Source organism: Cynocephalus volans, chromosome 9 (genome assembly GCF_027409185.1).
Source record: "Cynocephalus volans isolate mCynVol1 chromosome 9, mCynVol1.pri, whole genome shotgun sequence".
NCBI classification, from domain to species: Eukaryota; Metazoa; Chordata; class Mammalia; order Dermoptera; family Cynocephalidae; genus Cynocephalus; species Cynocephalus volans.
In genome coordinates, this window is record NC_084468.1 from 61,940,698 (window position 1) to 61,956,560 (window position 15,863).

A 15,863-nucleotide genomic window follows, 5' to 3' on the forward strand; every position below is an offset into this window, starting at 1 on the left:
ATCATACCCCTAAAGGGATATGCTTCCTACAGCAAAGGTCATTTGATACACGTGCACTAAACAATTGGGTAGTTGACTGCATAAAACTTAAGTGTTATAACAACAACAATAAGAAGTCAATCAGGGTCAGTATACCTTTGTGAACTCTGAAGAATCTAATAAGTGGAATAAGATATTTTTACTTCATATTTCCACATACAACCTAAGGAAGAACTTTCTATATGGCAGAGCTATATATAAATGAGATGAGAAGTAGTGAGTTCCCCATCCTTAGAAGTCTTCAGGAGAGCAGAGGTTAGAGTAGCCCTCAAAGAAAATGATTTTAAAGGAGCCCTGCATCAGGTGGAAAAGACAATCTTAAAATTATAAGGATTTTCACCAAGGTCTTCATTTCATGGAAGACTATATTCTCTGGAACTTAGTTCACAGGCTGAGTTAGGTAACTACAATGCATCTTATTTTACAAACTTAATCATTATTGTTAATAATCACAAAGTATTAAGATAAATAATTATCAATAATATTAAGACAAATCAAAAGAAGGAAAGGGACTTCAGTAACAATCATTGATTTTCTAGGTGTCCGGCTGTGTGAAAGAGGCATTAATGTTTTCTGTAAGGCCTTGATCTGACAGGCATTACTTTCCTCATTTCACTGAAGGAAGGAGACCTCACAAAGATTACATAACTTGTTCAAGGTCATGAGGCTAGTGAGTGGTGAACTTGGAACTGGAGTCCAGGTTTATCTAATTCTAAAACAACACTGTGAGCATTCCCAACATGATTCATCTCCCTCAACCATTTTACAAAATGTTTGACTTCTGTCATCAATGGTATATAAATTTTTTCAAACTGAGCTCTCCCAAAGTAATCACAACTCAGAATAGTTTGACCACTATTCCTCTTTATTGGTGTTTATTGTTTATTACCACTACAAAACTCCAAATTTAATATATTTTAAACATCTTATATAAGTAGGATATAGCAGGTGGGATTCTGGGAAGCTGGTGAAGCCAAAAGTACCAGGAACCTGTCTTCCCACTGTGACAATTGCACTGACAGAATCTGTTTGATGGCAGGATATTAGAACCCTGGAGTTTACTGAAGGCTTGAAATTTCCAGGGAAAGAATTGAATGACAAATTTGGTTAATTTCAATTTCAGCCATTAGCACAATAGCAGTTACCAATCTTTACCTCCCAGCCCTGTGGCAGGCAGCTGTTCATATGTTCCTAGAAGAGCTTGCACACACCTAAAAGAGCCAGAGTGGGCAGAAAACACCTTGTTTGCCAAATATCAGGGATCTGTTCCCTGATCACTGACTGATGCTTCTGATCATAGAGGTGCAGACAAAGAGTGGCAGCCATTTTTGTTGCTACCGACCCCTCATTGTTGCAAGCACCTCCCTATCTAACTAAAGTAATTTCCAGGAGATTTAAGAAGACAGCACATTTATGTACCACTTTGCTTTTCTCTTTTTCCCTTTTGGGAGCCAGATATTGAACATTAGGACATTCAAAAGTAACTAAATATACAAAGGAAATTAGAAAGTCAACATGCATGACTAGGGGTAGGCACAGGCTCAGAAAACACTTAAGAAGGCCTTAAGTTTACAACTCAGGCTAATCTTCAGAACACAGACAACCTACAACAATAAAAACAAAAACAAAAACCTGGGAAAGGGGTAGAATCTGATTTCCAGAGATAACACATTATTAGATTCAAATGTCCAGTTTTCAACAAAAAAATCACAAGGCTCACAAAGAAATAGAAAAGTATGGTTCATTCAAAGGAAAAAAATAAACCAACACACACTGTACATAAAAAGAAACAGAAACAAAAACAAAAAAAAACTAGCAGTGGATCTACTAGACAAAGACGTTAAAAAAACTGTCTTATAGATGTTTATGTAAATAAAGTAAGACACGGAGAAATTCAAGAAAATGAGGAATTAATAAAATGGAAATATCAACAAAGATATAGAAACCCTAAAAAGAAATCAAAAAGAAATGTGAGACACTGAAAAGGACTCACACTTCCTAATAGCAAAACTTATTACAAAGCTGCAGTAATCAAAATAGTGTGGTACTGGCACAGACAGAAAGTCCAGAAATAAACCTTGCATATACAGTCAAATGATTTTCAACCAGGATGCCAAGATGAATAAAGAAAAGACAATCTCTTCAACAAATGGTGCTTGGAAAATTCAATTCCACATTTGAAAGAATAAAGTTAGACTCTTACCTAACACCATATATGAAAATTAACACAAAATGGTAATAGTAAGCAAAACAGCATGGTACTAGCATCAAAACAGACACATGGACCAATGGAACAGAATAGAGAACCCAGAAATTAACCCACATATTTACAGACAACTGATCTTTGACAAAGGCAACAAGAACATACATTGGGGAAAGACTACCTCTTCGATAAATGGTGCTGGGAAAACTGAACATGCATATGTAGAAGAACGAAACTAGACCTGTACCTCTTGCCATGCACCAAAATCAACTCAAAATGGATTAAAGACTTAAATACAAGATGCAAAACTATAAAACTCCCAAAAGAAAACATAGGGGAAACACTTTAGGATGTAGGACTGGGCAAAGACTTTATGAACAAGACCCCAAAAGCACAGGCAACAAAAGGAAATACAAACACATGGGATTATATCAAACTAAAAAGCTTGTGCATAGCAAAAGAAACAATTAACAGAGTGAAAATACAACCTACAGAATAGGAGGAAATATTTGCAAACTATGCATCTCACAAGTGATTAATATCCAGAATATATAAGGAACTCAAACAAATCAACAATAGGAAAACAAGTAACTCAGTTAAAAAATGGACAAAGGAGCTGAATGGACATTTCTCAAAAGAAGACATACAAATGGCCAACAGACACACAAAAAAATACTCAACATCACTCAGCATCAAAGAAACACAATCAAAACCACACTGAGGTATCACCTCACCCCAGTTAGGCTATTATCAAAAAGACAGAGAATAACAAATGTTGGTGAGGATGTGGAGAAAGGGGACCCTCCTACATCATTGGTGGGACTGTAAATTAGTGCAGCTATCATAAAAAACAGTATGGAGGCTTCTCAAACAACTACACATGGAAGCACCATATGACCTAGCAATACCACAGTTGGGCATATACTCAAAGGAATGAAAATCATCATGTCAAAAGGATACATGTACCCCATGTTTATTGCAGCTCTATTTACAATAGCCAAGAGTCAGAACCAGCCTACATGTCCATTAAGAAATGACTTGATAAGGAAAATGTGGAATATATACACAATGGACTACTACTCTGCTATAAAAAATAACGAAACTCTGCCATTCACAGCAACATGGATGAACGCAGAGAAAATCATGTTAAGTGAAATAAACCAGGCATAGAAACAGAAATACCACATGTCCTCACTCATTAGTGGGAACTGAAAGAATGAAAGAATGAAGTAAAGAAAAAAAAAAAAGAAAGAATCACAATAATACATTGAACTTTCAAAAAAAAAAAGAACAGAACTGTGGTTATTAGAGGTGGGATGGGGGGTAGGTTAGCAAGAAATTAGTTAAGAGCCACAAAGATTGATTGCATTTTGTAAACATGAGTATACTAATTATCCTGATTTGATCACCACATTTTGTACACATGTATTGGTATTCAAATATGTACCCTACAAATATATAAAATCAATGTTTCAATAAAATATTTTTTAAAAAAATACCAAGCGTTTAAAACTCCTTGCTATAAGAGGCAGAAGATTCATTCAGTCTGCCTACTTTAATTAAAAGTACAATTGATTTTTTTCAGCCACAATTTTTTTGCAATTTCACTGTTAAAGAGTAATAATAGTAAGTTAAAATTTCCCTTTTCAATTGTATTTCTGATTAATCTCTCTATATGTCTAACAGTATGAAATCATTCAAGTTAATTCATGTCATGGCCTCCTTGTCAACAACTCACATTGTGAGGTAGCCTGAGGTAATAGAAAAAACATGTTTTTTTGTTAAAACACCTATGTACCAATCTAGCTCCACTGCCAACTCTGTGACCTAGCAACAAATTGTCACTAGTCTCTGAAACAAAGTATTTAATTAAACATTGTCTCTCTCTTCTATGGTTTTAGATATATATAAATATATGTATACATACAATTATTTATGTATACATTTGGACATGTGTACACACACATACATGTATACATATATACATAGCATACATGTATACATATATACAAAGAATCTTCAAAAAGTTCATGGAAAGATTCGTATTATCTTTTAATTCTGTTTTTTCATGAATTTTTTGAAGCACCCTCATATGTATGGTATTAGTCCATTTTCTGTTGCTTAGAATCCCTAAAACTGGGTAATTCATAAGGAAAAAAATTTATTTCTTACAGTTTTGGAGGCTGGGAAGTGCAAGGTCCATGGATCACATCTGGTGAGTGCCTTCTTCTTGGTGGGAACTCTCTGCAGGGTCCCATGGCAACCAGGGTATCACATGGAGAGAATGGCATGAGCAAGAGAGAGATAATGTGCTCACTTCCTCTCCTTATAAAGCTTCAGGACCACTCCCTGATAACTCATTAAAGCATTAATCTATTACTCCATTAATGGATGAATACATTCACCAGGGCACCAGTCCTCATGATCCAATCGCCTCTTAAAGGCCTCATTTTTCAAATACCATAATTGGATTTCCTACCCTCTTAACACTGTTACAATGAGGGTCAAGCTTCAATGAATTTTGGAGGCATGTTCAATCCACACCACTATATATATCTATGTATATATACACACACATATATATTTGAGTGTATAACATATGTGTATATGTATTCATATATATATTCCCATACACACACATATATAGCTATATAATATAGATACTAGAAATAACATAAAATAAAATGGTGTCTAATATCAGAATCAACTAATTTATTGGCGGGTTATTTTTGTTTTGTTTTTGAGAGTTAAGTAACAATGAAATTATCCTTTATGCTCTACTTTTTACTTTCTTTAAAAGTGTACTACAAACAAAAATCTCTAAAAAATATTAGGAGTACTCCTTGAAGACTGAAAAACAGTAAGGAATATGAATACAGAGTAAATACAGATGCTCCTTGACTTACAATGGAGCTATGTCCTTTGTAAACCCGTCCTAAGTTAAAAATATCATGAGTTGAAAATGCATTTAATACACCTCACTTACCGAACCTTATAACTTAGCCTTGCCTACTTAAACATGCTCAGAACACTTACATTGGCCTGCAGTTGAGCAAAATCATCTAACATAATGCCTATATTATAATAAAGTGTTAAATATATTATGTAATTTATTGAATACTGTACTGAAAATGAAAAACAGAATGGTTGTACAGATACCAGTGTAAAGATGAAAAATCATAACTTGCACGAAGTCAGGAACTGTCTGTACAGTGAAAAAGTGAAGAAACCTGCCAGATGAAAGAAATTTACAGTCACAGAAGGAAGCTCACTAAATGGGGGTACTTAACTGATCAAACTTGAGAGGTTGAGGGACAAAGATGATGGAAGAACGCAGATTTTGCAAAATCAAATTCCATAACTCTCTCAGATAAACGTTTAGGAATAAACTCTAGGAAAAAAAAAACATAATTAGGTGATATTATTTGAATGTTTGTACCCCTCTAAAATTCACATTGGAATCTCCAGTGTAACAGTATTAAGAGGTGGAGCCTTTAGGTGGTGATTAGGCCTTGAGAACTCTGCCATCAAGGGTGGGATTAGTGCCTTACAAAAAAGTTTGGAGGGAACTAGTTGGGCCCTTTTTTTTCCCTTTTGTCTGTTCTACCATATGAGGACACAGTGTTTGTCCCCTCCAGAAGACACAGCAGCAAGGCACTATATTGGAAGCAGAGACTGTGCCCTCACCAGACACCGAACCTAACGGGGTCTTGATCTTGGACTTCCAGCCTCTAGAAATGTAAGAAGTAAATTTCTGTCTTTTACAAACTACCCTGTCTCAGATGCTTTGTTATAGCAGCAGGAATGTACTAAGACACTGGGAAATACTTCCCTAAACTCCAGTGAAAAAGGATCATGACTTCAGAGAAACTGTTCTATGAAGAAAACCAAAATAATTAAGGAACAGGAATCCTTACTTTGCTCTCAGCCTGAATGCCTATGCAACCCTGACAATATCAACTACACATACCCACTGAATTCAATCTGATTCCATCTAGAGAATTAACCCTCCTTTCACTTTCTGCTCCTTTTGTAACATGTTTGGTTCTATATGCAGGCTCTCTAGTGTAGTCACTGTATGTTACAAAGTTCATGGAATCAACTTATCCCATCTTCTCCCCATTCTTAGAGTTCATCGCATGTAGACTCCCACACAGCTCTCCTACCTTCTTCAGAGCCTTGCAGTCCTCCTACTCATCCATCCCTGCCATCGTCCTTAATTACTCTGACATACATATTTATCTTCTCAATTCTCTGGTATTACAAATATTGCTTCTTCCATGAAGCCTTCTACAATCCTGGGCAGAAATAATCTATCCACCCTCTAAATTCTCACATTTCATCTACTTCAGTCTTACAGCATTTAATGCATTCTGCTGTGTACAGGTACTTGGTTGCACTTCTGCATATATTATTTCTAGTACTCTCTGAAGACAAAGGTTAGGACTGCCATACCTCAGTGTTCACCACAGCAAGCAGTATAGCGCTTACAAATACTTGTGTTTCAAAATGCTTTTTAACTTGGATCAGTAGTCCTAGAACCAAAGATTATTAAACCAAATGAACAACACAGAGCTTGCAGTTGGGAACCCTGAAGCTGGGATCAGTTTGCAAGAACTCTGAGACCTCAAAGCATGATTATGCACAAGGGCATCATATCAGTTCTATGCTGTGCTTTTGTTCTTCTTTTAAGCATAATTTACCCAGAAGAAAATATTTAAGATGGGATCAGCCTATTTTCACAGTTCTTAAAGCATCTCTCTTGGGTATCTTTTTAAACCTATTTTAGATGTAATGATGTCATGGTTTTCACGGCATTGAAAAGAATAGGAAGTATTACTTCTCATACCAGGAATGGAAAGAAAATAGATTTTTTGTGCTCCTTTTATTTTTTCTTTTCCCATGTCTATCCAATGAGAAATTTTCAATATAATATTTACTTTTTTCCCAATTTTGAACCATCTTTAAATTTCATTTAAAAAATTACTATATCAAAGTTAGAGAAGATAAGGAAAAACTCATGATCAAATTGATGTAAATAAAATAATGAACAGGAATAGGTGGTATTCATAAACAAACATAATTTAGATTACAAAATAACTATAATAAAGAAATATTTTAACAATTTGAAAACATGTTTTACTTTGTTTTTTTTCATTTCTACTTTATCCCAAGACCTATCCTTAGATAGTCTTTATATAAAATAAAGTCACACAAGAAAAATACAGACAAAAAATTTGGAAAAGGCTTGACATATGTATGATTCTAGCCAAATGCAAATTAGATACGAGATGTGAAAATGATCAAGAACTATGCCAAACCTTCCCTCTGCATCATGAATAAGCAAAAACTGGTTGCTTATATATTTGAAAAAGGATGCAGGGTAGATGATGTATCCAAAAGCCCAGACCTGGCATAGACAGGCCCATAAAACTCAGTAAATACTGTCAGCTCTCAAAGGGCCACTGCATGACAAAACGTCAAGTGTGATGGTTAATTTTAGGTGTCAACTTAACTGGATTAAGGGATACATAGAAACCACATAAAGCATTACTTTGGGGTGTGCCTGCGAGGGTATTTCCAGAAGAGATTAGCATGTGGCCCTGAGTGACTGGGTGAAAAAGATCTGCCTTCAATATGGGTAGGCATCATCCAATCTGCTAGATGCCAAGAAGGAATAAAAAAGGAGGAAAAGACAAATCCCTCTATTTTGCTGGAGCTGGGATACACTCTTCTCTCCTGTCCATGGACATCTGAAGTTGAGACTCTTCAGCCTTTGGGTTCCAGGACTTACACCAGCACCTCCAGGCTCTCAGGCCTTTTTCCTCTAACTGAGAGTCACACCATCAGTTTCCCTGGTTCTGAGGCTTCCAGACTTGGACTGAGCCAGTCTACTGGCATCCAGATAGCAGATGGCCTATCATGGGACTCTTCAGCCTTCACTAGCATGTGAGACAATTCCTCTAAGAAATTTGCTCCCATACATTTATATGCACATCCTATTGGTTCTACATCAAGTAAGGAGCAATGAGGTCACAGTATTAGTTCTTCCAGGCTACTTAAACCAGAGGACTCTCACCATTCTTCATTTTGAAAGTGGCCAATGCCTGCTGCTTTTTTCCTTCTACCTCTGGAATTTAAAGGGTATAAGGGCTTTGAGAATCTTCTAATCCTGCATTGCTAAAATAGCCTGGTATAAGTACCTGGAGAGGACACACATTGCAGTCCTTTGTTCCTCAAACCTTCTAAGGTCTCTTCAATCAACATGTAAACCATGGCAGCACAGACCTCCTCCTTGTCCAATAAAAAAAAAAAAAAAAATGACACCTTCCATAAACATCTTCCATAGGAGGAAAAGGTAGGAGGCCATAGGCTTTTAGAGAGCAGGTTCTTGTTATAAAAGCAAATGTTCAAACGTCCACGTCTAAAGATCAGCCCTCAAAAACCCTCTTTTCTATATCTACTATAATCTACTATAAATAGCCACAAACTTGTACTATTTTTAGTATTAAACATTTTATTTACCAGATCGAGCTGTACCACAGCTAGTAATCACCAGTCAAATGCTCTCAATCACAGGCACACTGACTCATATTTTTCTTAATAGACTTTTTAAAAAGTACCCTGCAAAAAAAAAAAAAAAAAAAAAAAAAAACCTCTGCCCCTAGACTTGCTGAAATAGGCATGGCAAGAATATGAATGGACCAAATTCCATAGCAAAAGTCTTAAGGCAGAAAACTAGAGCTGATTTTGTTATAGGTTTACAATTTTTCACAAAGACTTCATTGGACCCTACCCAAAATATAACAAGGATATAATGCCTCTGATATTAACCAAATATGACTATCAGATATTCTAGAAGAGAAGTTCTGTTTATAGTTCCCAAATTGTTAGCCTCCAGCTTCCAAGAACCCCTGCCCTACCAGTAAAAATCTGTTAGATGCTTCAGGAATCCCAACAGTGGTATGCAATGAGGGCTGGGTAGAAGGAAGAGAAAAAGGAGAAAGAGCATCTCCCACCTATGTTTTAACCAGAATTTTCTTGAGTTTATCCATTTCATATGTTATTTTATTAGACAGCCCTTAGTGATTTCCTTTGAAGGAAGAATTACAAGTGATAAAAAAAAGTTGAAAACTTCTGTCCTAGATAAACCCTCTTGATTGTAAAATTAGCCTACAAGGAAATCACTGAGCTGGGTGATTCAGCAGAGCCATTAGCTAGTCAGTTCTTTTACTCTCAACCAGTTCCCTCTGATGATAATCTAGGGGAATTAACAAGGCAATATTGTTCTAGCGAGTCTAGAAAAAATGAGTTTCTTTATATTATGAAACACATGACATAACGCCTACTAACCAAACAACCCTTTACTTTGGCAAATTTGTAGACCACAAAATATGAATGTGCACTGCCACTACTCACAGGGGAGTTTTAATGGTGTTGCAAAGCAAATGCCAGGATTCTGTGGAAGAAATCTATTTTAATCTGGGATTCTCAGTCAGAAGTGTCTTCCCACCAAGAAGTGTGTGAAATGCCTGTCATCACCATGACTCCTGACCACTGGACCTCACTTCAGATGTATAAAAGCAGAAAGTAAAGCATGTCAGCACCCTCCAGCCAAAGACCACCAGGAGCACACCTTTAGTTGACAAGCTAAAGTTCTACCACTGTTGCAGGGAGGGAGAATGCACAGTAGAGGGAACCATGAGCATCTCAGTAAGAGACTGTTAGAAAGAATCTATTATTAACACAATCTGGGCTTTGGTTGGGTAATTTTGAGTAAGGTCTAAAGAAGTAGGGCATTGTTCTAGGTTGTATGCTGTCAGAAAGTGGGGACAATTCTTGATTAAATATCTTAGTAATTATTAATAGGGCAGATTGGAGCAAGAATAAAGCTGTAATTGGTAAAGAATTAGCAATCATTCATAAGTAGTAATCTTGACAAAGAACAGGAAAGGATAAATTCTAGAAAAGAACAGATATTGTTCTTAGTCACACTGGATAAGAATCATTGTGAAGTCCTTTGGGCAGAAGACCTTGATGATTTCAGAAATCCACTGAATAGTATGTGTGTCTAGATCACATTCCAGACCATGACTGCATATGTCACTCAAGGCATTTTTCTGTCATCTTCAATAAAACCTATGTTAAAGTTCCCTCCCTGCGGTCATTTCATACAGTCACCTTGAATAGGTAGACTCTACCTGACTATTTCAGTCACATTTCTGATGTCCCAAGTAGGTGAAACCAGCTAAGTATCACTGCTTACTTCTCAAACTGTCTGTGGGGAAGAAACAGTTTCTTTTCTCCCCACTCAGTTTCAGACTGATATTTTTTACATATAAAATAAATACAATTCAATACAATAAAAACTAATTACTAAAAAAATAAAATGAAAAAACAAGACACAAAACACTGGACCCATTTTATAATCATTATTATTATTATTATTATATTATTATTGTTGTTATTATTACTAACCCAATACACATACAATAACTGTCAAATCGCTATACAAGTTTCTAAACTCTTAGTCACACTGTATTTATCTTGTCACAAACCTGAGGCTGTGGAGCACACTTTGAGTAGTTAGCTCTGTCTGCTTTTTTTAAATTAACTTAAAAGCATGCTGTTTAATACAAATTAATTTCGTTTGGTGTGCTGCCCATTTCAAACTCACATAGCACCTGACAAGGCAGCAGAAGAGAAAAAGAGGTAAGGATTTCATCCGTGGAGAGGGCCTTGCTATGAGTCCTCCAACCTTAGTGAAGAATAAATACCTGTGGCTGCTCCCTGTGTGCCACAGCTTGAAAGGACACATGCAGAAAATCAGATCACTGGAATCCCTTCTGCACCAGTCTGACATTAACCTAATCGAAATAACTAAATTTCCCATCCAGGTAGGGCTTCAGTGGCATTCTCTTCCATATCAGGAGACTTAACTATATGATTGCCGGGCAGAGATTTTCCCATCAGTATTTATGGGCCACAAATGGCTGTACTTTCTACTAGGACAACTTGGATTTGACTATAATCCCAGAGCCTCCCAGGGTAATGGCTTTATATACCACCAGGTTAGTCCTCCAGCTTCTGCATTATCTCAGTATCTCTACTTACCTCTCTAAAGGTTAAGAGGGGCAAGCTTACATCCTTACATAGCATTTTGAAGGAATAGAAAGGGTTTGGGCATCAGCTGATCAGCCAAATTTATTCACATTCTCATCAATTAAACTTCTCACTTCATCTCTGTTAAGCACTTATCCTGCCCAATGTAATTCTGCAATTTTAATAATTCATCCCGAGCTCAATGAAGCAACCACTGGTATTATCCAAATTTTTTGATCTACTCTTCATAACTCTGCTTCTCTTTCTGCCACCATTTTCTTTCTTCCTCCTGGCACACAGCTGCTGTGAGCTGGAAACTCTAGAAAAGGTTTCCATCTGAGCAAGTCCACACAGTCAGCCCTGCCTGATTAGGCCAGACCCATACTTTTCCTAGATGAAAATCGAGGTTTGGGCCACTTCCTGCTGCACAGAAATTGTCCCATTCACAAAAATCCCTCCAGAAGATACTTTCCTTAACCACAATTTAAGGTAAACATGATTCATATACATATATAAAATACATATGGAAAATATATAAATATTATATATATCTTATATATGTATTTATATAAAAATATTTAATTATGTAAATATTTTCATATACTAAAAATGCATATTTTCTTTTTTGGGGGGCCACATATTTTTGGGACTTAAATTCTATGACAAACTTAACATCTTTGCAGTCCATGAGGATGTAACCGTGATTATTTCGTTCACCATTTCACCATGCCTGAAATAGTGCTTATCTCATAACTGGCTTCCTACAAATATTTTTAAATTAATTAATTAATTAATGGATCAAAAAATAGAGCAAATGAATACTTGTAGTTGAGTTTTATACACACGCACAAGCACGCACATATTATATTATGCTGACATATACATGATGTCAGTAGTTAACAACATATCTTAAAATAAGAAATTAAACAATCCTATTAATGTTCATTCATGCTTTATATATATTTTCCTCTTCCTTATTATGACACAACTTGTTATTGCCCCCAATTTCTGTATCTATGATTAGATAATTTGACATGTACAATAACACTAGTCACTAAATTAGATTTAAAAATCACTGTGATAATCCATTAAAACTATTTTCTTGCCTTTTTCCTTCCCTAAACTGATTTTCAAGCCAGTATCCTGTTTCAAATCTTAATTGAGAAAAGATAAAAAATATATAATTTTTATGCTATAAAATTAAAAAATAACAATGAATTAAGATTTATACTCAAGATATTTTACTCCAAAGTGTTATAAAACAGATTTTTGTATAATTGACTTCCTTTCATATCTCAGTTTTGAATCAAAGCTCTCTCAGTCAACACTTGAATGTAAACTTATTTAGTCTTCTTTCCTAGAAAGTGGTTTTGTGCTTTTTTTAAAAAATTCAATGAAAAGTTAATTCATTTCTGTTCAATCTTTTATGTAGGAGAAGAATTTAAGAAATTCCTTATGTCTTCAAACCCCAGAAGATGGTCCAGCACCAAGTGTGAGGATGTGGATCCAAAACTAACGGAGTTCTAGTTGGAGACTTGGACCTGCTACAGCATTAGAACATCAAGAGTCTGTCTAACTGCTATACAGTTAGAACATCAAGAGTCAGTACAAGACTCCAAATATAAAATCTAAAACATAATGAACTCACCAGCATTTGGTAAAACATATCGTATCATAACTCCATTGGGTTGGGTCTATACATAGAGAGGACAATAGCAGAATATTCAAAGTATCATCAGGGACCAAAGTAGAATAATAATAATCAGAAATGTAAGGAATATTTTGAGAACCCCCAGAGGCAGTGACAAAACAAAACTAATAGCTCTGAACTCCCAAGAAATGGCAGCCTGATAACCATAGGAAGAAAAATGGTTGCTCCTTTTGAACAGACTTGGTGTCAACTGTGAATGGAAGAGACATAAACATTGCACAATTTTCAAATAACATCTAGAGATATAAAACAAATAAAAATATTTCACGTCTGCCAAATGTGTGAAAAGGGGTTGGTTACTACTTTTCACAAAATTGAAAAGCAATATATGGGTATTTTATTTGAAAATAAGGGAAAAAAATGAATCCAAACCACCACACAGAGAACAGCATTTCACGTTCACAAAGTAATGCTATTTGGACAGATTCTGACAGAGGATCTGCTCATTTCCCACTTTAGCATTCTGTAAGGTATCTAAAGAATGCTTTCAAAACCCTTTCTTTAAGAAAATGTCCAAAGTTTCCACATAAGAAGTGAAATACTGTCATTTTGGAGGAATCTGTTCCTTTAGAAAGTTTTCAGAAAGCTTTGAAAAAAAAAATAATAATAAGGAAATATCTCCCAGTGTAACACAAGTAGAAACAAAAGAAAAATGCTAAAATAGTTGTCTTTTGTTTCTTGGAATAATGCTGTCATGTCACAAATTAAGCCAAGGTACACATCTCTGACAGTAAAATGCTTTCTAATGCTTTTTCCTGAACTTAAAATATAACAATGAGGCTTCCTTTCCACCTCTACCTTCCAAACCATGCTGAAGCTATGCTGTACTCCCAGCACCTGCTAACACATACACTTGAAAGGGAATGACTCTTACCAGACCATCACAGTTGCTAATGGCAACAGAGGTTCCTGGAATGTCCATGATGTCACCAACATAAGCACAGTTAGTCTGCAAAGGCTCTGTTTTCCAGGTTCTTTCTGAAGCTCTTCCTGGCTGATGGTCATTAATGGGATTGGTTATATTCCCAGGCACCAGAGATGTTTCATGCCATTCCACAACAGCCCCAGGAGCTACTAGTTGTGTGTTGGGCTTTAGTCGCAGATGAAAATCTCTTCCAAATGCTGTGACATTAAAGAATAATTGCTCAGGGTTGGAAGACACGTCCCTCGTTGACCTCTTTTTGTGATTTGCAGAAAGAATATGGGAGATATAGTGTCCTTCTAGATTTGTGCTGACTGGAGTCACCAGCTCATACTCTCTCTGTCTCTTTATTGGTAAATCTGTGGGATGAAAAAAAGAATTGTAGAGCCCTGTGCAACAAGAGAACACAGGAGGACATAACATAGGCATAAAGTACCCTACTCACAAAACTGCACCTCAATTTGCATAATAAATATATTCCTGAATCATCTCATAAATATTAAATTTTGAAAATGCAAATCATTTCTCAAATGCACTTTAGGTAATTCCTTATTCAAAGAGTCATTTTTTAATTTTAAAAAAGTATTACATTGTGAATATTCATATTTCATCTGTATGTTTGAGAACATGAATATAGTAAGTTTCCATATACTATGTCTGGCTTGCTTAAAATCAAGACATACCCCCAATTAATTTATTATTGGCATAAGTGACATCTGCTACAAGCTTTTAACAAAATTTCTATTATGTAAAAGAAATTCTTTCCTGATTGTTTTAATTTTCTCCCTGTAGAAATCCTAGAATTCATACTAATTACAATAGCTACCTTATGTTGCATCTATCATGGGTCTGTAATTTATACACTGTAGTTTATGGTGTTGTAATTTATACACATTTCTTCTATCATAACCACCCTAACAACCACACATCACAGGTGAGGTAACTGAGATTCAGGGGGTAGTATGTGTCCAAGGTCAAACAACCGTCAAGCTCAGATATAAATCCAAGTTTTACTCCAAAGTCCATACACTCATTCTGCTATATCATGTCATGCCCTATAAATCTTCATTTTCAAAAAATGAAGAGAATGTTAAAAAAGGAGGGATAATAATCTATAAACTGAATATGCAGATGCTGGTTAGTCAAGAGGGAATGGTATTTTCATTTTGCTCCATATTCCATTCATGGGATAGACACCCATTTGAATATGATTGTGTATTTGAAGCCCAACTTACAACCTGGGTAGCCACTTACTTGTCAACTGAATTTCACAATTAGGACTTATTGTGCCTGGCTTAGCCAGGTGTGAATATTGTGTCTACTAAAATGCAAACAGCCCCAGGAAAGACAACACGTTAAATGAACCATTTATCCCTTCAAAGGAATGATTTTAAACCAGAGGACAGTGGATACTGGAGAAGGAAACAGGAAGGACAACAAAGATGAAAAAAGAAAACATGAAAAGGAAAATCTGAGAACATGAATTAAAAAGTTCCCTACTTTCAAAATTCTGGCCCAAAACTCGTCTTGTAGTGTGTTAAAGCGCCCTGAAAAAATTGTATGATTCACAAATATTGTTCATCTATAGAAAATGCATGTACTGTCATCCAATAAAGCATTAGAGTATGTGATTCATAAAACTTCCAGCCTGCTCTTAAAGTATCCATATAGAATCACTATGTTTTCATTATTTACCTGCTTTTTAAATACATCAAACAATGTGTAAAGTACTAGAAGGTAAATGAAGGTGCTTTGCATTCCTTGTGTGCATGTTCGTTATCATTAATGCCACTTATAATGACCAATGTATTTAAATGAAATATCTCTATTAAATGCACAGAGCAAGCAACATACTTGTAAATATTCACTAGGCAGAGAAGGAGTAA

The 15,863-nt window shown here is 35.7% G+C and overlaps 1 protein-coding gene across 1 annotated transcript in view; it reads right to left on the bottom strand.

The window, feature by feature from the left end:
* ADAMTS3 (ADAM metallopeptidase with thrombospondin type 1 motif 3) overlaps positions 1 to 15,863 on the bottom strand; it is a 278,318-nt gene that overhangs the window by 239,531 nt on the left and 22,924 nt on the right. Inside the window, exon 3 of the mRNA XM_063108445.1 lies at positions 13,930 to 14,336. Within this exon, the coding sequence (XP_062964515.1) occupies positions 13,930 to 14,336 (407 nt within the window). The remainder of the gene's footprint in view (positions 1 to 13,929; positions 14,337 to 15,863) is intronic.